The sequence below is a fragment of the Penaeus vannamei genome, chromosome 40, assembly GCF_042767895.1.
Source record: "Penaeus vannamei isolate JL-2024 chromosome 40, ASM4276789v1, whole genome shotgun sequence".
Classification (NCBI taxonomy): domain Eukaryota; kingdom Metazoa; phylum Arthropoda; class Malacostraca; order Decapoda; family Penaeidae; genus Penaeus; species Penaeus vannamei.
In genome coordinates, this window is record NC_091588.1 from 14119776 (window position 1) to 14137057 (window position 17282).

At 30.0% G+C, this 17282-nt stretch overlaps 2 protein-coding genes across 2 annotated transcripts in view; one reads left to right on the forward strand and one right to left on the reverse strand.

The window, feature by feature from the left end:
- Positions 1–9839, reverse strand: part of Cog4 (conserved oligomeric Golgi complex subunit 4) — an 11058-nt gene extending 1219 nt beyond the window's left edge. Inside the window, exons 1-16 of the mRNA XM_027376906.2 lie at positions 9702–9839; positions 9313–9450; positions 8320–8517; positions 8110–8200; positions 7883–7969; positions 7546–7739; positions 7223–7379; positions 3187–3319; positions 2939–3068; positions 2407–2654; positions 2048–2192; positions 1564–1662; positions 890–1019; positions 557–693; positions 166–351; positions 1–22 (exon numbers count right to left, since the gene is read on the reverse strand). The exon at positions 1–22 is cut by the window's left edge and continues 116 nt beyond it. Coding sequence (XP_027232707.1) covers positions 1–22; positions 166–351; positions 557–693; positions 890–1019; positions 1564–1662; positions 2048–2192; positions 2407–2654; positions 2939–3068; positions 3187–3319; positions 7223–7379; positions 7546–7739; positions 7883–7969; positions 8110–8200; positions 8320–8517; positions 9313–9423 — 2068 coding nt within the window. The 5' untranslated portion in view covers positions 9424–9450; positions 9702–9839. The remainder of the gene's footprint in view (positions 23–165; positions 352–556; positions 694–889; positions 1020–1563; positions 1663–2047; positions 2193–2406; positions 2655–2938; positions 3069–3186; positions 3320–7222; positions 7380–7545; positions 7740–7882; positions 7970–8109; positions 8201–8319; positions 8518–9312; positions 9451–9701) is intronic.
- Positions 9840–9865: 26 nt separating this feature from the next.
- LOC113824159 (protein lifeguard 4) lies at positions 9866–16904 on the forward strand. Its single transcript, XM_027376907.2, has 5 exons — positions 9866–10000; positions 13862–14036; positions 14204–14395; positions 15669–15801; positions 16101–16904. The coding sequence occupies exons 1-5, from the start codon at positions 9886–9888 to the stop codon at positions 16215–16217; spliced, it is 732 nt and encodes a 243-aa protein (XP_027232708.1). The 5' UTR covers positions 9866–9885; the 3' UTR covers positions 16218–16904.
- The last annotated feature ends 378 nt before the right edge of the window (positions 16905–17282 follow it).

Genomic DNA, 17282 nt, shown 5'->3' on the forward strand with positions numbered 1-17282 from the left:
GGTCAAGTTGCAATCCTCCTAACTGCAGACATACACAAACTCTTAAAAGCAGTCTTACAGAATTACACATACATATACATCATGAATATTCATATAATTAAAATTCTAAAAACTAAATAAATGTCACAAACCAGAAAACAAATATTGTAAGTTTGTACAACTTACTCTGTTAAACGTTGATTTCATGATTGCTTTCTCCAGCTGTGCTGCAACTTCTGCTACAAGGACAGACACTAAGGACTTGTAATTCTCCTCTGTCAGCAATGGGAGGAAAGAGCCAAGCAGTCCGTCCACTTGGACCATTAGAGTTTGGCTGAATGGGTCATTAGCCTCATAGCATGCAAATTCATCCTGCAGACGGGATTAAAAGATGTCTACAATACTACTTGAATGAGATTTTTGGGCCTACGTTATTACAATAGTAAAAACAGAAAACTGAAATTGTAATAAAAAACTTTCTTTAACTTTTACTTGACCTGATAGGGAGGATTACAACTATTGATAATAACAATAAAGTGTTAATCGTATAATATTCAACTCCCTTTTCAAGACTTACCTCAGAAATATCATGAGAAGTTATTGTAAATGTATCAACCCAGGGTTTGACTCGAGGCTTTATTGCCGTGGCTCTAAGCTGTGATATGCCAAATTCACCGACCATTCCAAGTTTTCCTGTTGTTCCTTTTAGGTCATCTATCAAAAACAATGGAAATGAACATATTATTTAAGACAATGATGATTAAAAGACATTCACATCTCTAGTCAGAGCCAAATTATATTAAAAAAAATCAATTTCTACAAATAACATACTTCATCATAATATATAGAAGTACATCAGTCATCTACTTTAGTGAATTGTGCCACACATGAAATACACAAAGCTACTTACTTAAGCAAGATTCCAGCTTTGCTCTGGCTGTTGGTGTCAATGCTACCATGGCACTAGTAATGTTTTCCTCAAGAGTTTGATGCAGGCTTCTAACATGACGCATACTTGTTTCAGCATTATTAAGTGCAGTCTGTGATTTATAAGAGAATAATAAATAGTATAAAAGCAAACAATGTTTATCTACTATCAAAAAACTGGCTGATGTTAATATTATTCATAAAGCTAAACTCATTAAATATCCATTTGGAGTCAACTATGTGGATATATCACAAACTACAATGCAGTGCTGGACACCAATTCTTATCTGTCATATACAATCAAAATACTATCTAATGTGAACAAAGTTCATAGAGATAACCATAGAAATAAATGATCTTAATACATGAATAATACCAGAAAGCAAAAGGTATACTAATGTGTTTTGATTTTATATTCTTCAGAATTACATGTACTTCAAATCAATGTGTCAGTTTTCCCTTGTATTGGTAGTTATTCTTTCTCATTTGCAAATTTTTACATTATCTAAATTGATGCATTGTAGTTTATCATACATGACCGAAAATAATTTTCATTTCTTATGTAATGACATTCCTGTGTTGACTATTTATATTCCTGAAGGTGAAAAACTCTATGCATGCAGAAAATTGCACTATGATAAAGAGAGTAGTAATTACCAAGAAAGCTTGTCTAAGAGCATCTGAATCTGTAGAAGATGGGTTGATTTTGCCAGCTTGGAGAGTGGACTGAAGGGATGACTGCAAAACTGTATATGCCTGAAAATGCATTTTAAAATAATAAATTCAAACAGAACATTCTTTACAAAGTCTGAATAAAGACAAATAATGTATCAAACAATAGGTGACTCCTCTGAATATGATATATAAACATCTTACTCAATATTGTACATTTCAGAAGTCAAATAATTCAACCTAACTTGCAAACGTATTTATTTCTAATGGTCTTGCTGAGCACAGTCTTTAGATTAATTTGATAAATAAAAGATTTTATTTTTCTATTTTTTTTCTGGTATGAACCTAAATAAATCTACTTTTGCTTGTTTGAAATGGTTTAGTATTTTTAATTCCTCACTTGCATGCAATCTACATTAAACTTCTTATTAACACCTGAACATTCAAAAATTAAATTCAAGTAACTCACCTGATTTAAATCCAAATAACCCTGAGCAGGGAAACCTTTCCTTAGTGTCTGGTTAAATCCACCAGCCAGCTGTGTCTCAATTAAGGTCACAGAATGGTTCAGCATTGCACATACTCCATCAACACTGCTTGATGCAATTGCCCGTCTGAAAAGTAAATATGCCTTAAAAGACTAATTCAAGAAAACACTACACATTTATTAAAGAATTATGTTATATTTTAAATGGAAAGATAATTCATTCAACAAATAAATAGAAGCAACATGAAATTGATGCAGGTATTAAAATAAACACAAACAAATAAAGCTATGTATGTATAAACCCACCCATATACCCACACCCACACAAAAAAGGTCTATACCTCACACTCTTCTTGATAATATAGAAAGCATCATCCACCAATGATGATGTTTTGGCTCCTTCTTCAATGGTATCCATAGCCAGGGCTTTCTTGAATGACTCATTCAAGTAAAACTGCTCAAGGATTGTGTAGTCGCCCACAATAATAGCCATATCACATACCAACTGTGAGCGTGAAAGCCTCCCTTCAAAGATAGATTCCTGCTTTTCTCTTTCCTCTTTGTCAACAATGGAAGCTTCAAAGTCAGCCTGGCAAAGTAAAAATCTATGAATAAAAATCCAAATGCTATTGCTCAGCTTAAAAGCAAAAATCTACAATGAATCAGTTACTAAAACTTGTAATACTACAAAGCACTTTACTGTAAGGTGATAATGCTCAAAACTATCTCTTCAAAATTCAAGAGCGACTGACAGCTATCATATCTATGCCCCACATTCATGAAATCCTATTTACAAAATTTATATAATTTCATCAACAAAAACTTTCAAATCTAGCCCAAACATCATAGGAAGGTTCAATCCAGACAACTTACAGCAACTCTTCTTCTGATAAACCTGAGATAGAGTTCAGCACGAGCATTCATGAGTGTCAGTTCACCTAGAAGAGTATCAAGGTCTCGGGGATCCGGGAGATCAATTCTTGGTTCCTTGCCCCCACTGACCCTGAGAAAACAAGGAGTATGTTGCTGTTGATTCTCTTGACTGCTTGTCTCTTAACTTATGTATAGACTCAATCACATACTCAATCATTCAAAACATTAAATATCATAATTCTCAATACCTTAAAGAATCACGAACAGAGTTCACAACAGCATCCAATCGTCTGTGTTTCCTCATCTCCCCTACAATGCGTCCTGCCTGCCTGTCGCATTCCCTTTGAAGCATCTCCACCACCAGAGCCAAGTGTCCAGGACCTTTAATAATAATAATAATAATAATAATAATAATAATAATAATAATAATAATAATAATAATAATAATAATAATAATAATAATAATAATAATAATAATAATAATAATAATAATAATAATAATAATAATAATAATAATAATAATAATAATAATAATAATAATAATAATAATAATAATAATAATAATAATAATAATAATAATAATAATAATAATAATAATAATAATAATAATAATAATAATAATAATAATAATAATAATAATAATAATAATAATAATAATAATAATAATAATAATAATAATAATAATAATAATAATAATAATTATAATAATAATAATAATTATAATAATAATTATAATAATAATTATCATAATTATAATAATTATAATAATCATATTCATAATTATAATAATAATAATTATAATAATTATAATCATAATTATAATAATAATAATCATAATAATTATAATAATTATAATAATTATAATAATTATAATAATTATAATGAATCATAATTACCCTCGATTACTAAAAATTATAATAATTATAATAATTATAATGAATCATAATTACCCTCGATAAATAATAATTGTAATAATTATAATAATCATAATAATTATAATAATTATAATAATTATAATAATTATAATAATTATAATAATTATAATAATTATAATAATTATAATAATTATAATAATTATAATAATTATAATAATTATAATAATTATAATAATTATAATAATTATAATAATTATAATAATAATTATAATAATAATTATAATAATAATAATTATAATAATAATAATAATTATAATAATAATTATAATTATAATAATTATAATAATTATAATAATTATAATAATTATAATAATTATAATAATTATAATAATTATAATAATTATAATAATTATAATAATTATAATAATTATAATAATTATAATAATTATAATAATTATAATAATTATAATAATTATAATAATTATAATAATTATAATAATTATAATAATTATAATAATTATAATAATTATAATAATTATAATAATTATAATAATTATAATAATTATAATAATTATAATAATTATAATAATTATAATAATTATAATAATTATAATAATTATAATAATTATAATAATTATAATAATTATAATAATTATAATAATTATAATAATTATAATAATTATAATAATTATAATAATTATAATAATTATAATAATTATAATAATTATAATAATTATAATAATTATAATAATTATAATAATTATAATAATTATAATAATTATAATAATTATAATAATTATAATAATTATAATAATTATAATAATTATAATAATTATAATAATTATAATAATTATAATAATTATAATAATTATAATAATTATAATAATTATAATAATTATAATAATTATAATAATTATAATAATTATAATAATTATAATAATTATAATAATTATAATAATTATAATAATTATAATAATTATAATAATTATAATAATTATAATAATTATAATAATTATAATAATTATAATAATTATAATAATTATAATAATTATAATAATTATAATAATTATAATAATTATAATAATTATAATAATTATAATAATTATAATAATTATAATAATTACAATAATTACAATAATTACAATAATTACAATAATTACAATAATTACAATAATTACAATAATTACAATAATTATAATAATTATAATAATTATAATAATTATAATAATTATAATAATTATAATAATTATAATAATTATAATAATTATAATAATTATAATAATTATAATAATTATAATAATTATAATAATTATAATAATTATAATAATTATAATAATTATAATAATTATAATAATTATAATAATTATAATAATTATAATAATTATAATAATTATAATAATTATAATAATTATAATAATTATAATAATTATAATAATTATAATAATTATAATAATTATAATAATTATAATAATTATAATAATTATAATAATTATAATAATTATAATAATTATAATAATTATAATAATTATAATAATTATAATAATTATAATAATTATAATAATTATAATAATTATAATAATTATAATAATTATAATAATTATAATAATTATAATAATTATAATAATTATAATAATTATAATAATTATAATAATTATAATAATTATAATAATTATAATAATTATAATAATTATAATAATTATAATAATTATAATAATTATAATAATTATAATAATTATAATAATTATAATAATTATAATAATTATAATAATTATAATTATAATTATAATTATAATTATAATTATAATTATAATTATAATAATAATTATAATTATAATTATAATTATAATTATAATTATAATTATAATTATAATTATAATAATAATATCAATAACAATAACAATAATATCAATAACAATAACAATAACATAACAATATCAATAACAATAACAATAACAATAACAATATCAATAACAATAACAATAACAATAACAATAACAATAACAATAACAATAACAATAATAATAATAATAATAATAATAATAATAATAATAATAATAATAATAATAATAATAATAATAATAATAATAATAATAATAATAATAATAATAAGATGAAGAAGAAGAAGAACAACAACAACAATAATAATAATAGTGATAAAATAATAATAACAATAATACTAAATATATGATAATATTAGTATCTATACTAAATCTGAACCTAAATTCAAGTTTCATCAATGAGATGTAAATAGTAGCCCAGTTCCTCAAATAATAAAATGTAGAAGCTAAAATTGAATGAAATAACTTATCTTACTTTTGTATGAAGTTTTAATTAAGGGGTATGTGACACCTATGGTCTATCTGAACTCTTTGGAGTAGGCCTATTGTGTTCAAACTTTAAAGGTAAATAGACATTCATGTTGCTTCCCTTTTTTCAAGCCAGAACAGTGAATGTTTGCTTACATGTAGACACATACTTAGACATGTATGTGTACGAGTTTGTCTCATCAAATTTTATTTTTTTGGCTCTATGCAAATCATTTTGAAATATACACATATGCAAAGCCATCATTTATTTTTATCATGTGTTTCCAACAATATGTAAAATCTGGAAATTTGCTACTTTACTTCTTATTACTCCTTCTCCAACCCACAGTGTCCAAACACAGGTCCTGAGCTGTTTACACATAGCAATATTCCCTGGCATTTTTCATCTAAATCTAATTCATTTTAGATATTCTAAGATAAACAAAAGAAAAAAATCTATATATAGAACAGAAATACAACCTATCATAAAAAAAAAAAAAAAAAAAAATGTTACTGCTTTATTTTCTCATCAATGTGAATGATTCTAATATGTCTTAGTCTGTATAATATAGTATTAAAAAATCATCAAAATATTTTAGTTATGAGTACTTTACTTGACAGCCTTTGTTGGTCTGTTTATATTAGACATCACTCCTGGGGTCTGCAGTGACTAAATCATTGAAAAGGGATATATTCAACCAGAAACAAGATGAAACACAGACACTCAGAGAAAAGTATGCACTTCTTCTGAATATTCAAGGATAACTGGCTTTTTCTGTGGCACCTGTGTGCTCTTTACTCTACTAGACCAACACACATTCAGCTAGATTCTTGTGAAGCAGAATTTCAGTGAAAATTTGTTTACATTCTATGTGCATAGATTGTCCCAACCTGCCACATTTTCTCAAGTGTGTAAGAACCTTTGTACATTTAAACCCACATCAAACATTTGAATTGTATGATATGGTGAAAATATTGCTTGTGGAGTATTTATATATGTATACAAACATGTAGAATGCAATGTTGTAAAATGCTATATTTTGAATATACTACCTTGCCCCTAGGTACCACATATCCCCTTAAGAATAAAACTCTAAACTTACCATAATAAGTTTCAATAATGGGCTGTCTGACTTCAATTGTCCTTGCTATTCCCTCAAAGAGCAGGGTAATGGTGTCAGCCCAGATGACATGAGATCGCTTTTCTCTTGGCCCCTGGGTTTGCGCTGTTGTCAGGTGTTGTGCTGTAGACTCCTGAATCTATATAGAATATAAAATAAACAAGCAATTATCATATACACATCAGCTATTCTAATTCAATACTTATTGACAAATAGGCAGATATAAACATTTAAATGATAAATCCCAATACAATGTAATATAACAAATGAATCTATTTCTAATGCGTGATTAGAACACAACCTACCTTTACACATAGGTACGTAGTAAATTTCTTTAGGCCTTCATCATGTTTATTTAGAAGAGGGAAAAGTTTGAAGAATCTATCAACACTCGCCATATCTTCACTTTTGACTGCATCATCAAACTTTCTGGTTATCAGTGCATTGAGTTCCCTCTCAGCTTGCCGTAGCCGGTCGAACCAGGTCTCAACACTTTCAGCTTTAATTAAAAAATTATCTCAAACATGAATTTTATTATGTACTAGTAAAGAATGATGCTGACAAAAAAAGCAAAACATAATAAAAACTATTCTGTAGAAGTGATTATTTTAATAAATTCATATCATATCAGATGGCAATTACCTTTACTTGAAGAATCAGTTGTGTGAAGTAAAAGGGTCTCGTCCATAGCTAAGAATCTATGGATATGTGCTGCTGCAGTTTCGTAATCTAAAAAACACACAGACAACATACGAGTTTCTAAATATTACTAACCAGAAATCATATAATTGAGACATTTTATTCTAATGATGAATGACTTCAAAATGTTATCATCTTTAGTAACAAATAACTCAAAAACTTCATATTACCCTCCTGAGCCAGAGCAGTGGCTACACCACCACTGCAGCCTTCCAGATCTAACAGATCACCAACTCTCTTCTGAGTCTCCACAACACGACTCTGAAACAAATAATTCCAAGGACAATATATTTAATATTTCATAATCTTTGGCTATTTTGTAAGTCTTTGTGATCCCACAGATCATGAATAAACATAAGGATAAAATAAAAAAAACAAACCTTAGCCAAATCCAACTGCCTCACTTTGGCAGACACATTATTAGCTAACTGATGAGTAAATGAAATGGTATTTTCCAGCTGTCTTGCATCAGCCTGGACTAACTGAAGTGTTGGAACTAATCTTGCCAGCTGAGACAGCCTTGCCTCTAGATGATGACGGTTGCCAACACTCCATTCCAAACGTTCGGCAACACCAACCTATCAAGATAAGAAAAAATTGTATAATGTGTGAATAGAATAAGTAAGGAAACATTAACATATGAAAATGTAGCTCATAAGAGCAGATTCATTGAAGCTACTTTAATCAGCCTTACGAAAATCCTAGACAAACATTGCACTAGTATACAGCCAGCCAAACTCTGGATTGGCAATGTACTACCACCAGCCTTGGTCAGCCTACTACAGGTCCTAGGTAAGTGTGGAAAAACAAATTCTACAGACCAGGAGAAGTGTGTAAGAAGTTATTACTTAGATCTTATTTTCTATGCATCGTTGCTTGTAGTCTACTGCCAACAACCTTAAGCTGGCCAACTGGTTTGTGGGTGATACAGCAAGGTCATGTTTTTAATAAATGATGTTGCTCAGACTTTAATGCATGGGCTCCAAGCATTAAGTTCCAGATCTTTGAACACAGTTATTGGAGAAAAGTGTTACACACGCTTGATTAGGAATATGCAGTGTACCCAGTGTACCTTTAGTCTTACAAATATACTCTAACTTATCACTTCAATTTATAAAATCAAATTCCATCGAAGAGGCTTGCACTCTCCTTTTAGGGAATGTATTATCTCTAAGTTAGGATTGAAATATGACAGTTTGATAGTTACCCAAATAAGCCCGATTGGAAAATATATTATTTTTCAGGCTCCAATAAAAAAAATGTCATTGATATAACTCCTTCTAATACGTTGTCCATACGCAACATATACATCTATTAATTACCTTGAATTTATGACCACGAGTTCACAGCATATACGATGTTATTTGTCTTACCTCTTCCTTGCACAATCTATCATAGGCTTCCTTGATGTCCTCTAGAGACGTCAAATTGCGAGGGTCCCACAGCGGTTCCTCCATTGTTGTTGTTGTTGTTGTTGACGTCATGTTGATGTGGCAGCTGAGGAGGATTCTCTATAGATAATGATATATGGAGAAATTACGTTCCTTGAAAATAATGAGTGTGTTTAAAATTTAATTCTCCTGTTAATTCTTCATCGTTATCATTACATTTATACTTCACTCATTGGTGAATGTAAAGCAGACTTTCTTCTGAAAGTGTTAATTTCCATCGAATGACACTAAACCAACCTGTGAGTGTCTTTTCTAGAAATGAAACAGAGAAATACGCAAAAAGGCTATATGGAAAATAAATTAAAACATACATATATGTAAGAATAAACCTAAAAAAGGACGACATCTTCCCAAAAACTCGCCAAGCGATTCGGACGCAATCCTGTCGTGACGTCAGTCATCTCCTGGAACGTCAAGGAGGTGCTAAACATCTTCTATTCCTCTTTCACTTTTCACGACAGAAGGCCGTTTCGAGACAAACGGCATTCAACCATCATGTCGACGCCACTACTTATACCGCAGAACCTGAGCCAAGGGGAAAAAGGAGGAATTGCGAATGATTTCATGTACAGCAATAATGTTGCTGGTAGCCACATCTACATTCGTATGGGTAAGGATATTTTGATGTTGATAATTTTCCCTTTACAGATTCTCATTATGACCAATAGTACTAGAGATGTAACTATGATATATAAATCCTGCTGTAACATTCATTCAAGTCAAACTACAATTTTTGCCTTAAAACTACTGAGTATAGCCTTGGATAAAAAAGTAAACAAAAAAGTAGGCAAAGACGTGCTTATCATCCAGCAGCTGAGAAGCGATAGAAACTTTGGACAGGAAACTGAATCAATGATATGAATAACCCAAAATATATGGAAACGAGATGCACAAATTATGTTAAGATAGTTGACAATTACCACTTAGGTTATCTTTTCTGTCAAATTTTACTCATTGACGTGTTGTTACTTGTATTTCCCAATGGCAAAGTCGTTAGAATGTGTAAGCATTGGCTTTGTACTGTGCTCTTGGGAAGAATTAGCATGATTTACACAAAGCAAAACCAAACAAAAATACTTAAATAGCTTTAAAATGTGTTTGTTGAAATTGGGAGTAATTTTTCACCAATAGAATTACAGCCAACAATTCTGCTGTTAAATCTGGGATTACTTTTTGCCAGATTGGTGCATAATGTAAATACAGGTAATTCTATCTAAGACAAATATGTATTTCCCATTGAGAAATACTCTGAGCTCTGTAGATATGTTGTGATTTCAATTGGTGCAATACTAAATACAACCAACAATCTTCATCTGATAGTCCTGATAGCAGAGGAGGGCATGAATTATATAAAACAGGCTGAGATTTAATCATATTATAACAAATACATGTAAAAATCATAATGAAACCACATAACACATGAAAAGAGAACTACAGAAATGCCCACCATAACCAAAGTATATTGGCCAGACTCCAGCTTTCAAAGTCTATAGGCTAAATTTCAAAATTTACTATTTTCAAAACTCCAGGCAGTCAGCACCATATATAAAACATGCCCAGTCACAAATAGCTTTGTCAAAGAGGTCAAGATCATCTTGGATACTTTGATATTGAAATCACTCGCATAGATATAGATTGCAGAATAGTCAATTGACCTCAGTGTCTAATTTACCTTTACTAAACCAAGTACCTTTGAAAATTAACCCACCCGCGCCGGGTACATTTTGTAGCCAAAATTAAAAAAATCCGGGCAGCTACAAAATCGGCGGGCGGAGCTTCCCCGGAGTCTGTCTGCCCGCCCGGCCGCGCGCCGCTTCTGCCGCGGAGCGCAGCTCCAAGACAGCATCGCACTGGCGGGCAGCCCGACACTGTTTATTTTTCCCCTGTGTCTCATATATGTGACACCCGGGACGAATGGGTTAAGATTGCAAAATTACTCCTACGTTTTTCCAGTTTTTTTTTTTTTTTTTCTACAATGTATGTTTGATGACAACTGAATTGTTTGGTGTTTTAATCAATGCTGCTCTTATTTCCACACTTTGCAAAATTGACAGGTTCACACTTAACACACCGTGTCAGTATTTCACTGAATGTCCACTATATTGGCTAAAAAAAGAACTATAGCCAAGGTCACACTCAGCATGAAACATACTGGTGACTGTCAAAGAATAGTTAAGGGATTGTCAAAAATCCCAATTAGGAAAACACGCATGTGCAAAAACTTGTTATAACAAAAAATCCAAAATAATTCATAACAAGTATATTTTGTTTTTATGATACTACATAAATGTACAAGATGCCCAAATATAGTGGAATGGGTGGGTATAGATAGAAAATAAATCATTTTCACAAGCACTTAAAATCTGGGCACTAGGCTTATTTGAGTGGCAACTCCTAGGTGTGTGGCTTATAGGCCTGGCCCTCACAAACATTTTCCTCGGTTAATTTTTTGGTTATGACTGTTAGTCCTTCTCAGATAATATTTAACATCAGATTTATTCACTCGTGATGACAATGAATAATTTCCATTGCAATCACAGTAGACAGTCTTGATCTGATAGGTCTGATAGCAAGGGAGGACATGAAATATATCAAAGAAATTATAGGGTAAAACAGGCTGAAATAGAAATGATATAGAACAAAACTTGGGAAAACTACCACAAAATACACATAAACGGCTTTTAAAACTGTACAGACTTATTTACTGTCTTGGAGAGACTGCAGGCAGATGTGCCAATTTTCAGAAAAATTTACTGGCATCCAACCAATCTTCCAGTAAAATCTATGGGAATTTATAGCATCCAAACTCCTGTTGTCTTTGTACAATAATTCCTAACCAATAATTCAACCTAACCTCCTAGCCCCCGTGGGATTTATACAGTTAACTCAGTGCAGTTTCTAGTCAGGAGGCTCTGTCCCCTAGACTCCTGTGGGCACTTGATGGGCTCAAATATCAAACTGTGATTGTTAGCTACTAATGTTTATTTCATTGGCATAGCCACTATATGGTTTTATAAATAACCCGGAATTGACACAACATTGAAAGTAAATATTTCTTGCTTGTGTTTGTCAAGGAACGGAATCTCCCAGCACTGTCAAATATCCCAGTTGTAAAATATGCATGGGCTGAAGGCTATTGTTAAAATTTGTGTAAATTGTGATATGTTAAAGAAGTATAATAATGATAGAAAAATGCATGGAATAGATAAATTAGGAAAAGTGAGCATTGATAATTACATGATCATTATTTTCACATATGCATAGTAATATTTAAACAGAAATCAGAATGGTGTCTGGGGGCAAAGCCACCTGGTTAGAAATTTTTTTGGCAGTCTCTGTGGCAGTTTGTGCATTTATGATGGGGTTCATTTGTAGTAGACCGCCTGTATCCGTCCCCAGCGGTCCCCTACATGTCTCTTTCGCCCCCGTCTTTTTTGAGATGAAGGGTCATATCCACCCTCGCTCCACGGCGGAAGTCCTGTCTTTTTCCGTCTCCTGGCTCACCCACAAACCCTGTTTTTATCCCCTGGGGGTGAAGATGCCCATCGCGGTGAGGAGGCTGCGGCCCACAGAAAACGGGAAGCACACCTGGAGGGACTCACCTGCGCGGCTCCATTGTTTTTTCTTTTGTTTTACCGTTTTATTTTTTACTGTGTTTGTGTTATTTTAATAAACATTTTTTATGATGTGTTTAAAATGAGCCCTATGCCGAGAAAAAACTGACCACCAAGAAAAATCATTACTGAAAGAAACATTTTATGATCTTTAATTATTTCTATGAAATACCATGGAACTTTCTATTGAACATTTTATGAATATTTTATAAAACATTTATTTTTTTTTATCATACATTTTACATCATGGTTCGTATTTATCATTTTATTCTCTCTTATTTTCATGAAACTTTTTATCTATTTTATAAATGGAACTTTGACTATTTTTAATGAATATGGAAAAGCTATTTTAATGATTTTGGAAAAAATAATCTTACACAACCACAAGAGAACCAATATTATTTCGCGGGCCGAGTTGACAAGGGAAAGTTCCCGGCCCTGCGCACGAGCTCATGGTAGAGTTCCAGAGTGTTTACTGTTTTATGTCTGTTTTATGTCATTGTCTAAACAATCTAAAACCCTAAAGTATAGATAAAGCATCTATACACGCCTCTCCTCGGGATTTCAACCACGCTTACACTCCCTTTGGCTCATTTGCACAACGACACTTCACACACACACACACATACATACACTACTGTCGCTCCTTTCCACAATTCTTTTAACACAGCATCCCTTCACAATACACTCGTTCCCGAACGTATCAATCAGCTTTACATCTCTTTGAGCCAGGTACTAATATTAATTAGCGAATGCTACACATTCACTTGTTCATCCATTCAAAGATTCCTCCCCCTCCTTTTCCCTCTGTCTCCACAAGAAGGATAATGTCTTGACAATTTCAAAACTCCTTTCAGGCTTCTTAAGGAAGGTCTATGGCCTACTCTCTGTCCAGTTGTTGGTCACCACCGTTGTTGCTGCAACATGTGCCTACACACCTGTTCTGAAGGATACCATCCATGCCAATCCATGGCTTCTCATCATGTGTCTTCCTTTAGCTCTGGGAGTGCTGATAGCACTTCATGTGAAAAGGTACCTGTTTTATAATAAGTTTTTGTCTTTCGCAGGACAAACTTAGGTGGTAGGTTGGCAGGGTTTCAAAAATGATCTGATAATCATGTGAATAATATGAGGTTAAATGATTAATAAGAATACTTTTGTTATACCCAGCATGTACTCACAAAGTTTTGATATTTCAGACATCATGTACCTGTCAACTTCTTGCTTCTTGGAGCATTTACTATTATTGAATCCATAACTGTGGGAGTAGCTGTGAGCATGTATGAAGCCGAATCAGTAGTGAAAGTATTTGTCCTGACTCTGGCCATCACCTTTGGACTCACTGCTTACACCTTCCAAACAAAGAGGGATTTCACCAAAATGGGTGCTGGGTAAGCTTAGATACCATTTTTGAAATTTTATTTTCTTGGCCCATAATGCAGTCATTTTCAGTCAGAGGCATGTATGAGAAATCTTTGGGATATATAATTTCTCAAACAACATGAATAGTTGTGGTTGTAAAGGAACTTGATTATGAATATGAATATACCTTTAGCTAAAAGGTACAAGTTTGGGTCCAATTCTGGATGAGGTATGTTAACTCTAACAAGAAAGTATGCATAAGAAGATACAGGTCTAAAATCACTTTTCAAGTTCAGTTTTGTAGTGTAGGGCTGATGTTTATAATGATGTGAATTCAAATGTATTACAAAAAACAGTGAATTGGAACTGACCTGGGATAATAGTGAACAAATATAAAAGAACAGGTCATTGAATTGCACTGGAATTGATATTGAATAGATAAGTACTTATGCTTGAAAGATATTAATATTTTCTATTGTAATATGTTGATTTATTAAAGATAGATTTTTAAAGATACTCAAATAAAAATGTTAAAAAATTCAAATGAAGGAACATGTAAGATTTATATTGTTATTCATTTAATTCAGATGCAACAAATTGATTAAGCTTAGTTCTTGTCAAATCATGCATAAGCAAGTAATGAAAAGTGTCTTTCTTGGAGATATTTTTTATGTTTGAGTTCTGTTAATCTCATTGCCATGATAATTTGGCTGGGGGTTTATGGCGAATGAAAATTAAAGGCTAAAAAGCACATCCCTCTTGCTCATAAAAAATGGCTGCAGGTACATACATTTTAGACTGTAGTCAATTAATAGGCCCTGGATTCCCCATTCCTTGAGTTTTTTTTTTTCCTCTTAAGGTTATTCATATTTGTACTGTTATTGTTATTATTATCATTGACAATATGATTATCATAATGTTATTGAAATACTGATAACAATGAAAACAAAGAAAACAGTATCTTTCAAAAATCAAAAGAAAAGCTTAACAAGTGAGATGGGTAGGACAAAAAATAGACTCCTTGGTGATTAAGTACTTGTAGAGCCATCTATGTATAAATGGAATAAGCCCAATGCTGATGGGGATGACATGTCCATACTTGTCATATCCACTGTTGTTTTCTGTTTATTTATTGTGTATACAAATGTAGAAGGATCTAGCCACCGATCTCATCAGTTGACCGTTTTCCTTGATTTGCAGAAATATAGTTTTTTTATATTCATTGACCCCTAACCTGGTAGTGATTTATATGGCGTAAGCATTACTTCTCTCTCTGGTTAATAATGACATTTCTATCAACAGGTTGATGATCACTCTGATTATCTTGATTGGCGTAGGGTTCATGAACATGTTTCTTGGAAGCACAGGCCTGGAACTGGTATTGTCTGGCTTTGGAGCTCTCATCTTCTGTCTCTTCATTGTATATGACACTCAGGTAAGATGAGGATTAATATTTTTTACGAGTATTTGTGAGGGTTTACAAGATTATTAGCATAATGGAAGTTCGAGGAAAAGATGATTATTTTTATTACCTTGATTGAAGGTACAAGACAATGACAAGATAGATTTTTCAATCTTTCTATATTTTTTTAATAGATGTCTTACTTTTTTATTCCTCTTTTTTTCTTGTGTATTTATCATAATATGAAAGGCAGAGTCTTTATTCATTCACCACACTTACTCATTCCCTCAGTTCCTGTCATACAAGATATGATAATATGCTCTATTTGACAGATGATGATGGAGAAATTGTCCCCAGAAGAATACATACTTGCAACTATCAACCTGTACCTAGACATCCTTAATCTCTTCCTTGAGCTGCTGCGCATATTTGGGGATCGCAAAGGATAATCTGAGAAAGGATCAAGATATATACAGGATGATGTTGGCAGTAGAATCTTGTAATGTTATTATCATTAATGTTGATTTTATATGTTGAAGTACATGTGTTTTAAGGGCTTATTTATTTGGAGAACAATTACAAAAAGGAGTACTCTGTATACTGATTATGCTACAGGCAAGGATTCATGTTTATTATGTGATTATTATCTGCGAAGGCACTGGAACAGTTTTAACATTACTTCACTTTGGGAATAGATAAGTTTATAAATGGATCAGCTGAGCAGACTGGTTGAGGTGCTAACACTTGACCTGGGAACCAAGGTTGTGGTAGCTTATTTTTGTAAACAGATTTTTTTCATTAGGTATCAGACTATTCAGTATTCTGTGTTTTCATTGATGTGTATTGCACACTATACTGTAAATTGTTCTTTTATAGAATTATTCTTCAATTGATGGAATATATACTATATCTAAATGTCCTATATTAAGATGTGATGTCATTTATAGAGTTATTGGCTGGTATTAGTATAATGAATCATAGTCTATTACAGTTTTTGTGATATAATCCAGGTTCTTATTTTTTGGATAGATGTATCATATTCTTTCAAGAAATGTGATTTGATTATCATAAATAGAATTGTATAGCTAAACTGAAATATTATTTATGTTGATTATTAAAAACATTTTATAAGTGAATATTTCCTTTGTATTTAATACCTTAATGATAAGTTTCCATGCTAATGTACCAAGTATATATTTGAATGCCCCCACTTATATAATGACATGTATATAGACACATAAATACACTCACATATACACGTGCACAAACACACACACACATACACACACACACACACACACACACACACACACACACACACACACACACACACACACACACACACACACACACACACACACACACACAAACCTAAACCCAAATCTAAATCCAACCCCCCCTCTCCCCCCACACACACACATATATTGACTCTCGCACACACATTGACACACGCACACGCACATACACATACATATTGACACTCGCACACACATTGACACACGCACACGCTCATA